At 36.9% G+C, this 22,165-nt stretch overlaps 1 protein-coding gene and 1 long non-coding RNA gene across 5 annotated transcripts in view; one reads left to right on the forward strand and one right to left on the reverse strand.

The window, feature by feature from the left end:
* The window catches only part of LOC122239772, a 138,962-nt gene extending 127,807 nt beyond the window's left edge, over positions 1-11,155 (reverse strand). The window contains exon 1 of one of the 3 annotated variants that reach the window (XR_006219178.1): positions 11,102-11,155. This is a non-coding gene — a long non-coding RNA (uncharacterized LOC122239772). Of the gene's footprint in view, positions 1-10,944; positions 11,081-11,101 lie in introns of those variants that run through there. The other 2 variants (XR_006219166.1, XR_006219172.1) reach the window with 2 other exon arrangements.
* Positions 11,156-11,239: 84 nt separating this feature from the next.
* Positions 11,240-22,165, forward strand: part of FAM174A (family with sequence similarity 174 member A) — a 37,904-nt gene continuing 26,978 nt past the window's right edge. The window contains exon 1 of one of the 2 annotated variants that reach the window (XM_007078925.3): positions 11,240-11,861. In XM_007078925.3, the coding sequence (XP_007078987.2) occupies positions 11,422-11,861 (440 nt within the window). In that variant the 5' untranslated portion in view covers positions 11,240-11,421. The remainder of the gene's footprint in view (positions 11,862-22,165) is intronic. The other variant, XM_042990764.1, reaches the window with a different exon arrangement.

The raw sequence follows: 22,165 nt of genomic DNA on the forward strand, positions 1-22,165 counted from the left end.
AAATGACACAGTACTCAAGAAAAATGTCTTATATTGTATTCATGGGATGAGTATAAATCTGTCACAACAAGAAAAGCTATAAAGTTATGACCATTTATAAACACACATCCCTTTAATGTAGAAGCAAAATATATAAAGTAAAAATATTAGACACAAAGATTATCACCCTCCCACCTTCCAAGACAACTTAATGTTAGGAGACAACAACTTATTTATCTCAGACTTCAATAGCTTGAGGAGTCAAAGAAATGATACAAGAGATTTGAATATCATCCTCAATATTACTAGACTTTTGTAACAAAACATGTATATTCTTTTAAATGTACAAAAATAGTACTGGGGTGCCTGGGTGGCTCAGTCGGTTAAGCATCCGACTTGGGCTCAGGTCATAATCTTGAAGCTCATGAGTTTGAGCCCCACGTTGGGCTCTGTGCTGACAGCTTAGAGTCTGGAGCCAGCTTCAGCTTCTGTGTCTCCTTCTGTCTCTGCCCCTCCCTCACACACTCTCTGTCTCTGTCTCTTTCTCTCTTTAAAAAATAAATAAACATTAAAAAAAAATTAGGGGGAATAGGTCAACATGGTGAAGTCGGGGGACCAGAAGTTCCCTAGTCCCTCAAACACAGCAGTATTGAGGCCAGAAGACTTTTAATTCCAGGAATCTGGGCTACAGAGTGACAGAAACATCTCCAGGGGCCCATGGGGACAACCTGGCGGGCCACAGGTGCATGATTGCAAATTGAGAGAGATAAAATGGGCAGTGTAGGCATGGAGGGGAGGTATCCCCTTCTGTGGAGAGACAAAGGCAGAGAAAGAAAAGCTGTGGAAGCCTAGGATTGTATTTGGAAAAGAGAGAAACCTCCCCAGACCACAGATTGGACTAGGGAACAGAAAACAAAACAAAACAAAACAAAACAAAACAAAACAAAAACAAAAACAAAAACAAAAAAAAACAAAAAAAAAATGGAGAAAGAACCAATTTCTAACTTGCAAATAGCCTTAACAATGAGGGTCCAGGGTTGTAGGACTTCCTCTGGACTGGGGCTGGCTGTCCTGTGTGCACTGGGGGGAAGGGGAAGCCAGCTCTGGCTTGGTAGTGAGCTCACAGGAGCAGTCAGAGGGGGCAGTCCCCTCCCTCGAGTGCTGTGGGACAAGGGCATATAGCCCCTCCAAGGACAAAAGACCCTGCAGGCACCCACCAGCCAGAGGCCCTTTGTCAGCTGGGCAGAGTGGCACTACACCGAACCTAGGGTGTGTAGTGTGTGTATATATATATACACACACATATATATATATATATATATATATATATATATATACACACACACATATATATATATATATATACACACACATATATATATATACACACACACATATATATATATACACACATATATATATATATGGATAAGAACCATATGATCGTGCCAATAGATGCATAAAAAGCATTTGATAAAATACAGCATTCTTTCTTAAAAAAAAAAACCTAAAGAAAGTAAGGATAGAGGAATATACCTTAACATCATAAAAGCCATATATGAAAAGCCCATAGCTAATATCATCCTCAATGGGGAAAAACTGAGAGCTTTCCCTCTGAGATCAGGAACAAGACAGGGATGTCCACTCTCACCACTGTTGTTTAACATAGTGCTGGAAGTCCTAGCCTCAGCAATTAGATAACAAAATGAAATAAAAGGGATCTAAATTGGCCAAAAAAAGTCAAACTTTCACTTTTTGCAGATGATATGACACTCTACATGGAAAACCCAAAAGTCTCCACCAAACAGCTGCTATAACAGATATATGAATTCAGCAAAGTTGCAGGATATAAAATCAATGTACAGAAAACAGTTGCATTTCTATACACCAATAATGAGCAACAGAAAGAGAAATCAAGATATCAATCCCATTTAAAACTGCACCAAAAATCATAAAATACCTAGGAATAAACCCCAAAGATTGTAAACGATCTGCATGCTGAAAACTATAGAAGACTTATGAAAGAAATTGAAGATGACACAAAGAAATGTAAAGACACTCCATGTTCATGGATTGGAAGAACAAATATTGTTAAAATGTCAATAATATTTGTTGGAGGACAAGAAGCCAGAGGCACTGTAAGAATGTCTTGAAGGAAAGGGATGGAGCAGCAAGGAACTTAAAGCAGTTCCATTCCCAGGTGGAAAGCCGCCAGGACTGTGCATTCTCTCCAGAAAGACATCATATGGGCACCAGGCCTGGGATAGGAATGTTTTGTCTGGTGCCAGATGTACTCATGACCCAGTATGGAATACACTGCAGGTGCACGACACATCAGGATGCCACATACTATGTTGTATGTGCTTGCTTTTATCAGACAATTTGCAAAAATAAACGAGGCTTGAGCCAGGAGACCGGTGCTTTGTCTCCTGGAGAGTCTTAACCCCGTGCTTTCTAATTCTCTCCTCACCACACCTTTAGGACCTGTCTCTCTACAACTACCCAAAGCAATCTACATATTCAATGCAATCCCAATCAAAATTGCACTGGCATTCTTCTCAGAGCTAGAACAAACAGTCCTAAAATTTGTATGGAACCACAAAACATCCCAAACAGTCTAATGTTGAAAAAGAAAACCAAAGCTGGAGGCATCACAATTCCGGACTTTAACCTGTACTACAATGCTGTAATCATCAAGACAGTATGGTATTGGCAATAAAAAAACAAACTAACTAACAACACAGACCAATGGAATAGAATAGAGAAGCCAGAAATGGACCCTCAATTGTATGGCCAACTAATCTTTAACAAAGCAGGAAAAAGTATCCAGTGGAAAAAAAAAAAAAAAAAAAAAAAAAAGTTTCTTTAGCAAATGGTGCTGGGAGAACTGGACAGCAACCTGCAGAAGAATGAAATTAGACCACTTTCTTATACCATACACAAAAATAAACTCAAAAGGGATGAAAGACCTAAATGTGAGACAGGAAACCATCAAAGCCCTAGAGGAGATTACAGGCAACAACCTCTTTGACCTCAGCTGCAGCAATTTCTTACTTGACACGTCTCTGAAGGCAAGGGAAATAAAAAAAAAAAAAAAAAAAAAAAAAAAAAAAAAAAAACTACTGGGACCTCATCACGATGAAAAGCTTCTGCACTGCAAAGTAAACAATCAGCAAAACTGCAAAGCAACCAACAAAATGGGAGGAGATATTTGCAAATGACATATCAGATAAAGAGTTAGTATCCAAAATCTATAAAGAATTTACCAAACTCAGTGCCTGAAAAGCAAATAATCCAGTGAAGAAATGGGCAGAAGACATGAATAGACACTTTAGAAGACATCCACATGACTAAGAGACACATGAAAAGATTTAAAAAGATTAAAACAAAAATTTAAGATGGTGTGCTCTCTTTGGAGAATAGGCAAAGGGGAAGAGTATATCAGAATTGACACAATAAACACTAAAGTGAAAGGAAGTTCTAGAAATAAAATCTCTTATTCTCTCAGGTAGCCACTAACGAGTCATTTCCCTGGTTTCTCCTCCCAGGTTTAGTGGCATTACTTCTATAATCAAATTTTGAACATGTTGGGGATGGAAGTTTGGGAGAATGAGAGTACCTTGAGGATGACAGATTCATGGACGCAAAGAGGAAATGGGGTTGCTTGGGGCTCACTGGTTATTCCCAAGCTTTTGAGACCCAAGATGACTAATACCCAAAGTCTGCTCTAGATTTACTCTCCATGTTAGTGTGAAAAAGGATTTTCAGCTTATCACAGGAATAGGAAATGTACATACAGTATGTATATTTCTTAAACTAATGTATGTTTGTCTCTTAATAATTCAGTTTTTTAAAATTTTTTAATGTTTATTTATTTTTGAGAGACAGAGAGACAAAGTGTGAGCAGAGGAGGGGCAGTGAGAGAAGGAGACACAGAATCTGAAGCAGGCTCCAGACTCTGAGATGTCAGCACAGAGCTGACGCGGGGTTCGAACTCACGAACCACAAGACCATGACCCGACCTGACAGCCACTTAACCAACTGAGCCACCCTGGTGCCCCAATAACACAGTGTTTTTAAATGAACACTTAAAAATTGAAATCAGTTAATAATATACTTTTCCACTATTCCTATCTTTTTGTGATAAGCAATTTTCTTCATAGGCATTCTGATTTCATCTGAGTAGACTAAAATCTAATTCTGAAATTCTCCTAATGTATCTACTACACACATTTGCCTTTACCTTGATGTTTAACACAATACCACTCTCTAGTGACTAGAAATAAATGTCTAATACCTGCTTTAATTTGAATTGGCCAAGAATCTGCAGTTTGTGTAGACTTACCTCTCTATCACTTCAAAGTATAAATCTCCAGGTTTCTTTTCCAGAATGAGATTAAATTTCCCAGTCCTCACTACCAATCTTCAATAATACAGTATTCCTCAGAATGGCTTTTCATTACTATGTCAATTTACAAATGACATATCGGATAAAGGGTTAGTATCCAAAATCTATAAGGAACTTACCAAACTCAACACCTGAAAAACAAATAAGCCAGTGAAGAAATGGGCAGAAGACATGAATAGACACTTTTCCAAAGAAGACATCCAAATGGCTAACAGACACATGAAAAGATGCTCAACATCCCTCATCATCAGCGACACACAAATCAAAACCACATTGAGATACCACCTCACACCAGTCAAAGTGGCTAAAATTAACAACTTGGGAAACAAGAGATGTTGGCAAGGATGTGGAAAAAGGGGGACGCTCTGCATTGTTGGTGGGAATACAAACTGGCGCAGCCCCTGGGGAAAACAGTGTGGAGGTTCCTCAAAAAATTAAAAAAAGAATTACCCTATGACCCAGCAATAGCATTACTAGGAATTTATCCAAAGGATATAGGGGCACTGATTCATAGGGGCACATGTACCCCAATATTTATAGCAGCATTATCAACAATAGCCAAATTGTGGAAAGAGCCCAAATGTCCATCAACTGATGAATGGATAAAGAAGATGTGGTTTATATGTACTATGTAATACTACTTGTTAATGAGAAAGAATGAAATCCTGCCATTTGCAGCAGCGTGGATGGAACTGGAAGGTATTATGCCAAGTGAAGTCAGTCAGTCAGAGAAACAGGTATCATACGTTTTCACTCAGATGTGGAATTTGAGAAACTTAACAGAAGACCATAGGGGAAGGCAAGGGAAAATAAGTTACAAACAAAGAGGGAGGCAAACCTTAAGAGACAGAGTGTGAGCAGGGGAGGGGCAGAGAGAAAGGTAAACAGAAACTGAAGCAGGCCTCAGGCTCTGAGCTGTCGGCACAGAGCCTGACAGGGGGCTTGAACTCACAAGCCATGAGATCATGACCTGAGCCATCCAGGCACCCCTACAAGAGACTCTTAAATACAGAGAACAAACCGAGAGTTGATTGGGGTGAGGAGGTCGTGGGGAAAATGGTTGATGGGCACTGAAGAGGGAACTTGTTGGGATAAGCACTAGGTATTTTATGTAAGTGATAATCACAGGAATCTACTTCCAAAGCCAAGAGCACCCTACATATACTGTATGTTAGCTAACTTGACAATAAATTATATATAAAAATAAATAAATGGAAAAAATCTCTCCCAAATGATAAAAAAAAATCTTTAAACCCATTCTGTGCTATCAAAAACAAGCACTTAGCAGTTTTCTCAGCTTCAAATATTTTGAAATCCTAGCTTAACTTCAAGCTGCACTGAATCCAATAGGCATTCTTGTATGAATCTCATTTCTATAGGTTATCTATTTAAAAGTCTTTAGAAAAGGGAATTTTAGAAACATTAAAATCTCACTCATATAACACTGTCCCATTTGGAAGGAGTACTTTGGAAGGCAACAATTTTGTGTAAAATGATATAAAAAGACCCTGATTTGTTAGTACATAATACAGACGAATTCTGCACAATTAGACATTCTTGTTTTACCTGTTTGGCAGAACTTTTTAAGGATAAATTTATACTAGACATATGGAATTCAGATACAATTAAGTAAAATTAAGATCATGAATTTTTGCAGTAACATTATTTTTATAGCAATGATTTTCTACCTTTACCATATGTGAGCTCACACATTGTCATTATTTACTATTTTTCTTTATAAAGCCTGGCAGAGAAGTTAGATATGCCAATTTGTGTCCAATGAAAACCAGTAATGCAGTTGTGGTTAACTAGTGTAGATTATATCATATGGAATAGTTTTGTGTTATTTACTCCCTATTGATGAAGAGATTTTTAAAAATGTATTTTGTTTATTGAAGGGTAATTATTTGCTGTAACCTAATATTTGTAAACTTTTGACCCAATGTTATACAATGGCATCTGTATTTCAATTGCCTGAAAATATTTTTATTTCACCATATATTTTAGAAGCTAATTTTATCACCTATTTAATTCAAGATTAATAGCTGTTTTATTTTTCTAGCAACTTAAAGATGTCTTTACATTTGTCTCCTAGTCTATATTGTTTCTAATTAAATGTATGCCTTCATTTCTATCATTGTTTTTTGAATGTAATGCATCTGTTTTTATATATCTCCCTTCAAGATATTCTATTTTGGATTATGATATTTGTGACTGTCTATAGGAGTCTGATATGCCTAAAGGTAGTTTTCTTTGTATTCTGATGTGATCCTTTTGGCACTGTAAGTAAACATTTTCTGCTCTCATTTTTCAAAAATGTTTATTGCCTCACTATATTCTGATTATTCTTTTGGAGCTCCAATGCACATATTAAATCATATAATAGTGTCCCTTAAGATCATGAGGTTCTGTTCACTTTTCTTGAATCTTTCTATCTCTGTTCCTGAGGCTATATTTTCTATGTTCTAAGTCCCTCTAAACTGGAGAGGTTGGAACTCCAAACTCTGCGTCCTCTAAGAATCATATTAGGCCTTGGTTTTAAGCTTTGTTAGAGTGGGCCTTTCTCTGGGTGTGGCCTTTATCATTCAGCAGTGACTCAGCTTGATTTCCATGTTGTCAGGAGTTATTAAGGTCTATTCAGTATGTCTGGGCCAAAATTTCAAGGTCCTCAGCACTCTAATGTCTTAACATCTCTGTTCTGCTCTCACCTCTGTAGCAGTCACTCTCCTGTAAGCGTTGAGGGGCCATGCCTGTGGCTGTCCAGCCCAGCTCTCAGTAAAGGACTTATGGGGAACCCTCATATGAATGACATAACTCTACAGACTCCTTCTCTTAATCCCTGCCCCACAGATTCCAACCACTTCAAACTCTCATTCATCTCTGCCTCCTTAGATAAGAAAGACTTCCATATTCTGACTGAATTTCAGATCACTGCATTGGAGCTGGGAAATTTTCCCCAAACAGAGGTCCAGAGCAACTGTAGGCTCACCTTTTTCTTTCCTCTCAGGAACCATAGCCCATTAGTGTGGTAATTTTCTTTTAGACACTTAATTCTAACATTTATTCATGTTCCTACTTGGTTATGCTGCGCTTATCCCAATAGCACTGTTCCCTTATTCTTGACTATTGCTCTTTAGTTGTCTAACTGACATTCTAATTCTGCCTTTATACTCTAGGTTTCAGTAAATTCTCTTGGCCTCTTGGTTATGTAATCAGTTCATATTCTCTTTTCTGGACAATTGGACTCTGTTTACTTTTGGATTTCAGAATATAGACAATCCACTGATATGGAAGTTTCTGCCCCTTAAAAGGTAAGAGATTCCTTCAGTCAGATATGACTATGAATGACTATTACAGTTGAGCCATCCTCCCATCTTCCCTCATTTTAGTGGACAAGGAGATTCTAACACCAGGGAACACTTATTGAGCCTTGCTCGCCATTACATTGAACTAAAAATGAAATACCTATCAATATAAACTTTCTTTTTTTTCTTTGTTAGCATAAATACAATTTGGCTAGAGACTAGAAAACATCCATCTAAATATTAAAATTCCCAGATTCCTGAAAGCCAGAAGTGCCCATGTAACACATCTCTTTCCAATGAAATGCATGTCAAGGGCATAAGGTAGGACTCTGTGGTAACCAGTTGTTTTCGTTTAAAAAAAGATGCACATGGCTCCTCATTTCTCATTATGCCTATTGTCTCCTTGAGAATTATGCCTATTGCCTTTCCACTCACCCATTCTGCTTCGTGAAGTTCTGATCTTAGACTTGTGAAGGACATGACCCAGGAGGCCATGAGATCCCAGAATGAGAGGTGCCTGGAGTAAAAGTGAACTCAGTCTTTGGCCTGGAACCAAGCCTATACAAGGTCAGCTTAAATTAGTCAACCTCAGCTTCATCAAACGTGTGCAAAATAAATGCCTATTTGCTGTATGCCACTGAGATCTTTTTGCTATTGGTTATGGAGCACTGATTCGAGACAAGCTGGTTGAGACTATAAGCTAGGGTCAAAAATTGGAAACTCTTAATTAGGAGAAGATAAAAATGTAAGAGGAAATAGCTCCCCTCTGCTGCTAGACTGCCCAGCTCTTTTTCACTCAAATGGGTTTTCACCCAAATGATGATCCTGTGTTTCAGTTTCCTTAATTACGAAACAGGAATAATGATGGCTTTTTGTGAGGATTAAACACATAATAGCTTAACATTTGATAATATGAATTCTAGTACACAATAGATACTTAATTAGTACTCAGTATCATTATTCAATACCAGACTGTAGGCTTTAGACTTTACTCAGCAGGCCACTGTATTTTCATGGAAGACTTGTCGGTCAGCTGAGGTATTCCTTGATAAATCACAATAATGACAACCTTTTCCCATTATGCATATTAACTTAAGTAAGTTTATATAAATTCTTTGTTATAAGAATTTTTCTCACTAATATGTTTCTAAATCTCTAGTGGTCGGCACAACTTGTTGACAAGCCAAATGAAAACAAGGAAATGAACATGCAGTTTTATTGTTAATAGTGATAATTCAGAAACACTAATTATATAGTTGGGTATAATTATATAATGTTTTTTAAATAGACATGTGTGGCTCAAGTTGTCATTTTATACACAAGCAAAATATAGTATTTTCTCCTGGGAAACTTGCTCCTAGTTCCTGTGATGAAATTGAAAATATTTTTTTCATTATGCTTTGGAAATAATAGTGTTCTTCCAAGAACTCAATAATTTGTAGCTGGTTTTCAGTCCTCACTGTTGTGGAGGACTAAAAATCTCTGGGTAAAAATATACTTGGTGTTGTTATTTTAAAAGAGATCTGAGCTTGAAAGTTTACCCCAGCAGTAGTACATAAAGTTTAATTAAAGGTAAAAAGGGCTGGGACCCAAATAACCAACATAATAGCCCTAGCAATATAAAAAAATGATTCCCTGTCAGAAGCACAAAAAAGAATTAATGAAAAAGATGAGAGGGAAGTGGGTAAGATTTGACAACATCTGGATGCATGTGGCAAGGGAAAGGAAAAAGATCCTTAAACTTTAATGCAAATGAAAATCACTCTGAGAGCTTAGTAAAAATGCAGATGGTCCTTGTCCCCAATCCCAAGAATTCTAGCTCAGAATTTCTGGAATAGTGACCTAAACCTGCATTTTAAACATACTCCATTTCAGATTCTGATTCAGGTGGCTGAGAGTAATATTTGGGAAAAAATCAGAACATGACATACTCTAATCATTTAGAAACAATAATTTGACTCTGCTATTTAAATTATTTAGTACTTTGTATATTCCAGTTACTGGCAAAGACTGCTGCAGATGGTAAACCAATTGTAAAGGATGACTCCGATTTTATACTTGAGCATCTTGGAGAAGAATAATGCCATCAAATCAAAATAAAGTACACACTGGTAAAATGATATATTTTAAGGAAGGAAAGATGATACCTTTTTTTGGGGGGTGGGGGGGTTGATGTGTTGTATACTGGAGGTTTTTGAGAGGTGGTGGAGAGCATATAATACCAACACTCTTCTATATATGACTCCGATGAAAATTGTGAATAAAGGAAGATAGAAAATCCAAACAGCCATTTTATTACTGATAAGTGCCAGGTTGAAAGCTAAAATTAGGGTGTGTCACTAATGCTCTCCCTCACACTGCAACCCAGAATTAAGATGTCTAGTCCCTGTAATTTTACCAGGCAGGAGCAATTGCATTACTCTGTTACTTCCAAGTGGCTAAAAGATATTATCCTATCTACACTACCTACAAAAGCCCTTTACAAAAGTTTTACCCTAGATCTGTACTTGTCATTTGTAACACTTCAGAATTCAGAATTAATGTAACTGCTCATTGTGTTATCTCTACTTGAACTTAAGTGCTATAAGAGCAAGGATCCAATCTTATTTGTCTATTGTCCGATACACCTAATTTACCACAACGCTAATCAAGGAGTAGAATTTCTAGTCAATTTGTTGAATAAGTAAGTTTTTTAAATAAGAACAAATATTCACTTTGGCTTGCGGTCCGGCCTCTTTTGTTTATAGTTATCTGCTCAAACCAACATTCTATATTACTGATGTCAAAGTTAAACAGATAAGGAAGATTTTACTCAAAATTATCGCACAACTCTATTCTAGTTCAAGTCCTCAGACACAGCTGGAGATTTTAAAAGCTGAGGTAGGGTGCATCATAGAACACCTGTGTTTACTAATTGGTCTTCCCGGAGGGAAATGGTTAATTTTTCTCATAGTTTTGTGACAGAAGATAGTTTTAGAACTTGGTCAAGGGCCTGCCTGAGTTAGGCTCTCCTACCCTTCCACAGAGCCTGGGACTTAATAGGGTGGCTGTCTTCTTTGTTGATCACATTTCAAAAAAGATGTTCCTTAAGAAATACAGCCTTTGGTTGTAAAACTGGCAAGAACTTTTAAAAGGATTTGTATCTCAAAAAGGCAGAGAATGAATTTACAATCACAAGTTTCTAAAGTAAATGCACTAAGGAAAGGGAGTCAGGGTCTTAGAGACAGTCGGAAACATGACTGTAATTTGTACCTGAGCTGAGGCAAAGTCAAGCTCGCTTGATCAATGATAAGCTGTGTTTCTGCAGTTTTGCACCAAGGACCTCAATTATGAGCTTCCAATTTCTCATGGTTTTCCCAAGCAGAGATGCTGCACACTTTACACCATCCTTTCGTGTTTACTTTCTTACCTGTGATGAAACCGAAACACTTGCCCTTGTCCTGGCAAAGCGCGTGCGCAGACTACCAGGCGCGCCTGACGTCATTGGACGCGCCTGCCCCTACTTGTTAGCAACCTAAAGCGTCCGTAGTATCACTGGCTGCTGAGATGTACGAACTTCCGGTTTTCCTGGCCGCTGCCGCTGTTGCTGCCCCTACCATCTGCCACGGCTGGGCCTCAGTTCCCGATTTGGTCACCTCTTCTTCGTTCTCCGCTGCGCCCATGGTTCCTCTTGGAGCCAGGGCGGCGAGCCTGGCGGCTCCCGCGTGGTGAGAGGACGGTCCGGGGACGATGAAGGCCCCGCACTGCAACTGCTGCCTCAGTCCCCTCTTGATCTCCGCTTTGCTGCTTCTGCTACTGCTGCCAGGTTTGGGAGGGCCTTTGGCTGTGCTGCTGCAGGCGGCCGAGGCCGCGCCGGACCCCGGGCCTCCGGACCGCGGGCCGCGGACCCTGTCGCCCGTGCCTCCGGGTCCCGCCGTTGCCCAGTCCACGGGCCGCGCTCCCGCAGAAGCTAAAGGGCCGCGGGGCTCTGAGGGCGGCAATGGCAGCAGCCCCCGGGCAGGACTTGCGTCAGAAGACTCAGGAGGGAAGGCCGGGGAAGAAGACTCATTGGGTGGCAGCCTTGCTGTGAGCCCCAACCCCGGCGACAAGCCAATGACCCAGCGGGCCCTGACCGTGTTGATGGTGGTGAGCGGCGCGGTGCTGGTGTACTTCGTCGTCAGGACGGTCAGGTGAGGCGAAGCCTCAGTGAGCTTTCCCTGCAGGCCTAAGATGGGCTGCCTGGTGACCTAGCAAGGCAGATTTCTTTGACCTGGTGTTACTCCTCCCTGCCCCCATTATCAAGGGTGCCTGCCTGAGATCATGACGGTTGTCTTTAAAAGCCTATGTACCATAAGAAGTTAAACAACCAAATAGTTACTCGCTTTCATTTATAAATTATAAATTAATACCTCACCTCCAAATCTCTTTGCCTTGTTCAAAGGGCATGCTTTCCGCTTAGGAACTAATCTTGTATTTGACCACACTATCTTGTAATACTTCTGTCTTTCTGCTTTATATATTGTTGCGTACTTTCATTTTGCCTATCAGAATGCAGACCTCTTAAGGGCAGGATTCCTATTTAGTAGTGTCTGTGAGTCCTAGAGTTCTTTGTACGGTACTGTTACTTACTAGAAGATCATTATTATTTGGAATAATAGTAGTGCAGAAAAACCTTATGAATATTTTATCTCATAAAATTTAAAAGAAGAAAAGTTATTCCTTACCAGCATTTTCTTGTTATTGGTCTTTAATCTTCCCTTAAGTAATTTGCTTATACTATATGAGGTTTCCTGCATTCCACTGTTTTCGACCTGGAAAAGTAACAATTTTGTATGCTTCAATCTACGTCATATACCCCATTAGTCAGAAACAGTTAGCATTCATTTTGCATGGCACAAAGTATTTAAATGCACAATGTTATCAGTTGCATGATAACATTTCCTTTCCTATGTGGCAAAGGAAAAAAAAATGGCAAATATAGTCACTTTTAATATTGGAGCAATTATTTAATACCTAACAAAACTAAATATATCTGACTTTATATATACCAAATTTTGAATTAGTGGATAAATTTGATATTTCACCCTCTGAAAAATCCTTTCTAAAATGAATTCATCTATAAATAATAGTTCTAAGTCATTCAAAAGTTTAAATTTACAAAATAAATTTTTTGAGCCTATTCTTACTATAGAATGCTAGATTGTGGAGTTCTTTAAATATTCGATTTGGAACAGAAATGATGACTTAAATGACACCTTAAATATGACAAAGATGACTCAGGAGAGTAAAGTGATTTATCTAGTGTCCCACGGGGTCTAACGATAATCCAGGATTGTAAATTCCACTCTTTGTTTGAATTTTTTTCCTTCTTTTTTTTCCCTTTAACAAGATGTCTAGGTCTGACATATGATCAGACTTTTGATTAAGTAGACCAGGTCATTATGTTGTAAATATCAGGTTATGAATAAAAGTAGATGATTGATTGCCACTTATTATTCTACTTAATGCCTTATAAAGTTGAAAAGGAATGATATAATCCAATTGGTGACATTTATTATGATAACCTTCATTTGATACATTCTTTTATTACTGATGTAAATTGTTTTATGGCATCAATCATAATATTTAAATATTCCATGTTATAAGATTGACTTAGAACAAATCTGTAATAAGACTTACAAGGTTGAAAATCTATAAGATGATTAAAGTGGCTTCGTTGGTTACTCCCTCTCTGAAGAGTTGACTTACAGAGCCAAGGCTTCACTCTTTGAAGGATCCATCCAAGAAAAGTGCTGAGGAAGCACTAAGTAGTTTTTACCTCTTGTGGAGTTTTGGTGTAGTATTAAAAAACAAACTACGCACTAGTATCTAAGAAGGCTATTAAAATGGTCTTCCTTTTTCCAAGTTCATATCTATGTGAACCGCAATTTTCTTCATATATTTCAACCAAACACATTGGAAATGATTGCAGGAGAAAATATGAAAACCTGGCAGTTTATCTTTTTCTATGTAGTTCTGTTTATTTAAGCCAGACATTAAAGGGATTTGGAAAAGTCTGTCAGTGTGACTTTTTCACTTTTTTGGTCTTCTTTTTGACAATATATTTTTCATAAAAAAGTTAACATGTAATGGATTTATTTTAAATGATATTTTAAAAGTTTCTTACGTTTAATTAACATTAAATATTGATATGCATAGTTCACATAAATATAAATTCTTTGGAATCCTGAATAATTTTTAAGAATGTAAAAGACCAAAACATTTGAGAACCACTGGTGTAAATCGCATTATCTGAGGTGGGTACTATTGGTTCACAAAGCCAGTGAATCCAGGTCCACTTTCTGTTAAAGTGGAAGTAAGTAAATATTCGTGAGGTGTTAAAGACATATTACCACCAAACTGAGACTTTGTTTTTGATATAAAGATTAGAAGATTTTGATATAAAGATTAAAGCAGAAATTATTTTTCTATCTGTTATTTAGTGCTATCTGTATAGTCCTATGAAAGTCCAGAGTACCCTGAGTATTATATTTCTTATACTTGTAAATTATGGGCCTGATGATAACTTTGGGATGATCCTTATGTTTTTATTTTCCTTCTATAATTTGCTTTTATAAATCTTATATATAATGTTTATTGCCATTGATTTTCTGTCTTCATTTCTATAATGCTCAGAAGAGTACAGACTTTTCGGTATGACTCTATTGGATAACTCACTAACATATTGTATGTTAAAAGCCAAATTCTGAACTATAGCTTAGGAAAACTGTGCTCTTTAACCAGCATCTAATATATTCATTCAGTTCAAGTCCTAAAATTAGCTGGCTTCCTGATGTCCAAAGCTTGATTGTTGCTGACAGTGTTTGGGCAATGTTCAGAACTCATATATTTGCTTCCAGATTATGGGATGAAATTATTTATTTTAGTGAATTATTTATTTTGGTGAATGCTCATTTTGCCTCCCCACTTTAAAAGTATTTGTCACAGCACACCAGTGCTAGTTTATTTGTGTCACGGGAAAGAATGGGTGAAAATCATTTCCCTAACTCTTATGTGGTAGCATTTATGAGGAGAATATTTTATTTGTAAAATACTTGAACTCCATGAAATTTCCAAATTGTTTTGTTTTAATCTAATTCAGTTACAATGAATATGCAACTAGAAATAACATTCACTTGGAACCTGAAAATATTCCAAAGAACAATTAGATTATCTCAGTAGAAATTGGAAAATGTTTACAAAGGAAAGAGTAGGCTTCCTAATATTAAAAATACCCAGTTTCTATGATAAGAGGCTCCTTGTCTGTCTTATCTTCTGCTATATCCTAAGTGCTAAATATTATGTACAACATATGATAGGCGTTGTATAAGTGGTTGTCTAATGGTTGACATTAGACATTCTAATTTTTTTTTATATTGTTATAGATGGTGAAGATTTAGCAATTTAATGGTATTTGCTTCTTATTGATAGAATAGGAAGGAATGAACATCTCCATTAATACTTAGATTTCCTTTCTCTCTGTAGGACATTCTTGTCACAGTAAAATCTATAAAACAAGAAAAAAAGTTGTAGGGTCATTATTTTTTAGCATGTAGGTTGATTATTATAAACAATTATTATAAGCAATTTTGGTATAACTTTGTGAAGAATGGTCCTTGCCTTAAAAGCAGGAAATTATTTCTTTTTTCATGCCATGGCATTGATGCTTTTTCATTTTGTATTCAATATGGTATATTAGGAGACCAAGGCTTAGATTCCAATCCTGACCCTTTCTTCCTTTCTGATCTTTAGCAAGTCACTTAACCTTTCCAGTGTAAGATCTCCTCATTAAAAATGGGGAAAGAAAGGTACTTTATATAGTGGAGATGAGCATGAAATTTAGTATGCTGGCCTTTATTTAGGCAGTCAGTATTTATTCAGCTGCTCATAACTAGGCACTGGGGATCTGTTGTGAGCGAAATAGACATTTCTTCCTCCATGGCACTTATAGACTAGAGGAGCAGAGAGACACTAATCAAACAATTGTTATAATGAAGAACACACAGGATGCTATGAAAAGGTAATAAAAGGCAAGTACTATTAATACCTAGTGTCTAGTAATTACACAATATTAATTTAATCTTAATTGTTCCTATACCAATAAGCTAAGACACAAAATTAGTTTTCTTTAAAATAACCTTACTTTCTAACTGAAACATTATTTTTTTAATTTTATTTTATTTTAATTTAATAATTATTTTATTTTATTTTATTTTATTTTATTTTATTTTATTTTATTTTATTTTTTAACATTATTTTAAATAATTTGTCCAAGGACACATGGTTGGGCCATGGCAAAACTGCATTGAAACCTAGCTCTGTCTGAACTTTTCCAACATGCCCACTAACCATCCTGCTTCCTGTGATTACTTAAAGTAACCAATTTAAAGTGATACTGTACATAAGGATGGCTAGCTTATTTTCGAACAAAAAACAAGTGAATATTATATGCACAGTATCTTTCTGTTTAAAACATAATGAGTTTTGTGAATATTAAAAGTCTCAAATTTTATTTTTAAAAAGTGAGTTAACCTTGGCATTTATTGATTATTATGTCTGTGCCAAGCTCAAATAATTTAATATCCTACCTCAATTCCCTGCTTCCCTTCCCTCCTCCAAAGGTTTTCTTGATTTGCTAGACACAGTCTGGGAGTAGTGTTATTTTACAGCAACTTCTATTAATCTAATCATACATATTTCTACCTCAATTCCTCCTGGAGCAATTCATTATTGAATTATGGATGTGGGATTGGTAATGATATCTTTCCCGTCTGGTTACTTACAAGAAGCTTGTAAAATCATAAGACATCAATAGGAATCACTCATTTTAGGCAAAAATAGGGAATACTTTCACTATTTAACATTTATATATTTTCTCACTGCCATTTATTTGGTAAATACTCTTGAGCACTTAAATTGTGTCAGTGGTGGGCCCTGTGGTGAGAATTAGCAGGGCTCAAGATGCGAGAAGTCTCTGCCTTTTTGGGACTCCATTCTATGTGTTTATGCATCCTTGGAAAGTGGAATTTTCTCAACATGTACAAATTGTCCTGGTTTGGCATCATTTGTTCAGCTAGATAGTATATATTGAATGTTTTATACAAAGACTCAGAGCTTGGAAATATATTTAACAAGAATACATTCTTAAAGAATTGATATTCTTTGCACAGATGAAACTTAACCTTCCCAAAATGTTTAGCCGTACACTTAAAATATTGTAAAATGTTAATTTGGCTTTGAGGTCAAATGCCAAAATGTCAAGGTGATTATGTATCAGTGATATACCAATCTCATATGTCCAAGATCATTGAGAAATGAAGTTGATGGAGAACTTAGAGAAACTCTATGAGAGCAGAGGCAATTTACTTATTTTTCATCCAGGACTAAGCATAGTATTTGCACCCAGATATTTAATAAATGGAATAGGTTTGACTAGACTAAGAAAATAAATGTTTAGTTAGGGAAAATAGTCATTAGGTTTCTCAAAAGAAATAACATCCCTCCCTCCCTCGAAGAAAGAAAGAAATGACATCCCTCATCTATCTCCTTATATATACTTTTCCTTTCCTGCTTCCTTCTAATATTAAAGAATTAGGTTACTGCTTGTATCACTTACTATTTTGGTTGAAATAGTAACCATAAAACATGGTTTCATGAAACAGCCCTGGCTAACTTAAACTAGAAGGGATTGATTTATTTATTTATTTATTTATTTATTTATTTATATCTCAAAAAGTCAAAGAGTAACTAAAGAATCAGGTTTTGGTAATAGGTAGGAACTAAAAGCAGCTTAGGAGATAAGAACCCAAAACAGAAGTTTCTTTCCACCCTACTGTATAGATATGCAGTGGTTTTCAATTTTTTTGTGCCTCAGCTCAGGGATTGAATTCCTTGGATAGAGAAATAAATTTGGCCTATCTTTTAGCAGAGATGGTAGCAATCCTAATATCTCACCAGACTATTGTGGTAGAGATACTACCAGTAAAGGAATATGAGTGCAAACAGGAAAAGGATGCAGTCACCAAAAACAACAGATGTTTACCTCCCTGATCCATCTTTGCTCTAGGTTTCAAAGAGGAATATAAATTATTCATACCCATCTTGCTAGATGTTTTTTAATCCAGCGTTTTAAAAATTTTTTTAACAGTTATTTATTTTTGAGAGAGAGACAGTGTGAGTGGGGGTGGGGCAGAGAGAGAGAGAGGGAGATACAGAATCTGAAGCAGGCTCTAGGCTCTGAGCTGTCAGCACAGAGCCCAATGCAGGGCTCAAATTCACGAGCTGCAAGATCATGACCCGAGCAGAAGTCAGATGCTTAACCAGCTGAACCACCCAGGCGCCCCTAATCCATCAGCTTAAAGTGCCAGTTCTCATGCCTGGCTCAAAAAGTATACTGCAATTTTACCACCAGTCTGTAAAGTCACTACCTTCAAATTACTAAGTGTTCTTTTTTTTTCTTATTTTTTTTAATGTTTATTAACTTTTTGAGAGACACACAGAGCATGAGCAGGGGAGGAACAGAGAGAGACAGAGACAGAGACAGAATATGAAACAGGCTCCAGGCTCTGAGCTGTCAGCACAGAACCTGACAAGGGGTTTGAACTCACGAACTGAACGGTGAGATCATGACCTAAGCCGAAGTCGGACCCCCAACTGACTGAACCACCCAGCGCTCCCCAAGTGTTCTTTATTCTACGAGGAGAGTCTTTATTCTGAACAGTTGGGCTGTATTCTTGAGTAATTTAGTTCTTGAGTAATTTTTCCACTCCTGACTTCTGTTCTATTATGCTATCATGATCCCATTTCAGTGTAGCCTGATGGGAAGTCAGATTCCCTGAGTTCTTATAGTAGCTTTTTATGAGAATACACTTGGTGTATATCCTTGGGTGAGTTAAATGGCAACCCTAAGGTTTAGCTTAGGTGTTGCAAAATAGAGAAAATGATAGTATTTACCAGAAAGGATTGTGTGAAGAATCTCTACAAAACATTTAGCACAGTTCCTGGGGCATAATAACTGCTTAATGAATTTTAATAGTGATGACTATTATTTTTCTTCTTTCATTACTCTTTTCTGATCTCTTCCACTTGTCTTTTCTGTTTTCACCTGTAATAATCTTGGCTTTAGGGAATGCTTTTAAAACTATTTCTTTCCTCTGTTTTTGTTTTTTACATGTGATAACAGGATTTTCTGTATTTAAGCAGTGTTCATCAGGTATGCAGTTCTGGGAGGCAAAAGCAATGAGGTTAATTTGTTGGGGGTATCTGGGCCAGGGCAATGCTTCCCAACCTTTTCCATGTCATGCCATACTTAGAAATTAATATCCATGTGGGGTAAATGCTTGAGACTATTTACCCTGATGTCTGTCCACCTTGAACCCTGATAGCAACCCAAGGGCTGAGGGTATTTTTGTTTTGGCACATCAGTAAACCATTTTCATATGTGGCACAGTGGTTGGGGAGTGTTTGTAAAATAGTGATGTATGTGACTATGCAAAGAAGTGGTTGGACAAGTTATTGTATGGGCCACGTTTAATTCCAGTCAAATCATTTCATGATTAAGTTTGAGTGACTATTATGTCACTTCATAAACTGTTCTGAGCATTGGATCTTAAAGGATAAGTAAGATGATATTGTTTCTCAAGGAGCTTAACATCTAGGGTAAAGTAGATGCTTTTTGTGATAACACATTGAACTTTTAGGAGTATGTTGCAAGAGATCAAGCTAATTGGTGGGGGCTGCTTGGAAATCTCATTCCCATAGACAAAACTATTTGGACAGTCACTTAATACAGCAAAAACTATTAAATTTGAATAGAAGTCTTGTTATTCCTAATCAACATGAATGATCTAAAAACTTTCCCTATAATTGAATCTACTTTTCAGTCGGCCTTTTCTCCTGGGATATGTTTTGGTCTCGGCTATGCTGTCAGGGAGAAGTATTGAATAGAAGAGAGAGAGGAGTATTCATTTAAGAATGTAATGTTGAAGTATATTTAGATATTAGTAATACGAAAAGAGCTAGTAGAAAAAGAAATATTGAAGTTAAAGGAAAGAAAGGTCCTTCAGAAATCATGGAGAGAAAGAATCTGAATAAAACCAATGTGTAGGAATAGCGTGGGTGAGAAGGGAGAGATAACCTCCACTGAAATGTCCCTATTTTCACACCTTTCATTTCCTCCTCTGGTTGTTGAAGTCTGGTTTTACTTCTACCATTCTAAAAGTGCCCTTGCAGGGGATAATTAATAACCTTTTCACATCAGTTCATGGACACTTTTCCTGTCTTTCCTGTAGCACTCAATATTTTATCTCTTACTTCATCTTCTGATTTTCTTAACTCTTTCAATATTTGTTGCCCATGTTATCCATGAACTTATTTCTCCAAGGACTCTTCTTCCTGCTCTTAGAATTCTTTTACACCTCTAATCTGGAGAACAGTCCATATCTTATTCATATTTATTCCCTAAAGACCCTACCCAGTTCCTGGAAGACAATGACTTTATTAAATGTTTGTGAAGAGAATGACTTTCACCTCTTTTATATTTGGGAATTTTCTAGGTCCTTTCCTTAACTCTGCAGTTTGACTGCCCATGTGTTCTGAGTGATCCATCAAAAATTCACTTCTTTAAATACCACCTCTAAGTTATTAACTGCATCTGAGTTTCCATCATGTATAACCACCCAACTTTTACTGGATGTATGATTCAAACTCATAAAGTTGAAACTTGTAACCATCATTTTTGTCCCCAAACTTTTCCCTCACTGTTCTCTAAAGGTAAATGGTATCACCATATACATAGTTTCTTGAACTAGAAACCTGAGCCATGCCAAGTCTCCCTTTTGTTTACCTTCTACATCCACTCATAGAGTTTCATTTTCTAAATAGCTCTTGACTACATTACCACTTGGCCAGCTTCACTAATATCATGTTCCTTTAGGCTCATATCATTTGACTACTGGTGGTACTATTCTAACTTGTCTCTTCACTCCTAAGTATATCTGTCTTTCAACCTACATTCTAAACAGCTAGCATTGCTTTTGAAGTGTAGATCCAATCATTCTCTGTGCTTATAATTTGTGCTTTATGGCTGTGCAATATGGTAGCCAACTACATGTGGCTTTAAAAACTTGAGTAAATTAGAATTAAATTCTGTTTGTTAGATGCACTAGCCACATTACACAGATAGTCACATGAGTGTATTGGCTACCATATTGGACGGCACAGTATAGGATATTTCCATTATTGCAGAAAGTTCTGTTGGGCATTGTTATTCTATGGCATCTGATGGGATAAGGTTCATATTCCTTAGCTTAGCATGTAAGGTCCTCCCCAATCTTTTTTTCACCATTTTCCATGTATATCTTGTGTTCTAGTCTCAAATGGCCATATTTTTATGGAAATGTATTTTTCAAACAAAGAGATTGCATGCATTCTTTGTTTTATCTAAAATTTCTTTTAAGATGGAAATAAAACATCAGCTGTATCAAAAACCCTTTGTGGTGCCAGACCCCTTTGTTGTCTTAGTTCATTCAGGGTGCTATCACAAGGTACCACAGACCATGTGGCTTATAAACAACAGACATTTATTTCTCACAATTCTTGATGATGGGAGTCCAGCATCATGGTACTGACATTTTTGGTATCTGGCTAAAGCTTAGTTTTTGATTCATAAACAGTGTCTCCTAGCTGATTTTATTGATTCTTTTAATTTTTTAAAATGTTTATTTGTTTTTGAGAGACAGAGAGAGACAGAGCATGAGTGGGGGAGTGGCAGAGAGAGAAGGAGACACGGAATCCGAAGCAGGCTCCAGACTCTGAGCTGTCAGCACAAAGCCCAACACAGGGCTCGAACTCACAGACTGTAAGATCATGACCTGAGCCAAAGTCAGATGCTTAACTGACTCAGCCACCCAGGTGCCCCACTTCACATATTTTCTGTACTTGAAGAGCTGTGGACTCAGCATCTGTGGCTGTGCAGAAAAGTCAGTTGGGGCCCTTTAAAATACATAAATATTTGTATATATTTATTCAAGATAATATTCATTACATATATCTAAGATGAATGCAGTAATCAGGATGAGTTGTATAAGTGTAACCGGGAGATGCATTTTCTGGTAACTAAGAAAGTTTGGATTTGGGACAAACAGGAGAAACTGAATTGAGAAGCATCTTGTTAGTTATAATGGAATTTTTCTGAAAATAAAATAATCAACAAATAGAATTATGAAACTTTAGTACTAATATTCAGATGGTATATTCCAGTATACTTCTCCAGTATATTTGGACCAATTGTTACAGCCATTGTCTGTCTTGATTAGTTGATTCTACGTCTTGCAGTTGTTAAATAGCTGAACATCTAGAGTACAACCTTTGCTTTTCCTTCTCTTCAGAGTTTGAGTTGTTTTGTCCATTGCCCTTGTTGGTATTTATCTTCTATATTACAACATTTGCCTTTAAC

The sequence above is a fragment of the Panthera tigris genome, chromosome A1 (assembly GCF_018350195.1).
Source record: "Panthera tigris isolate Pti1 chromosome A1, P.tigris_Pti1_mat1.1, whole genome shotgun sequence".
Taxonomy (NCBI): Eukaryota; Metazoa; Chordata; class Mammalia; order Carnivora; family Felidae; genus Panthera; species Panthera tigris.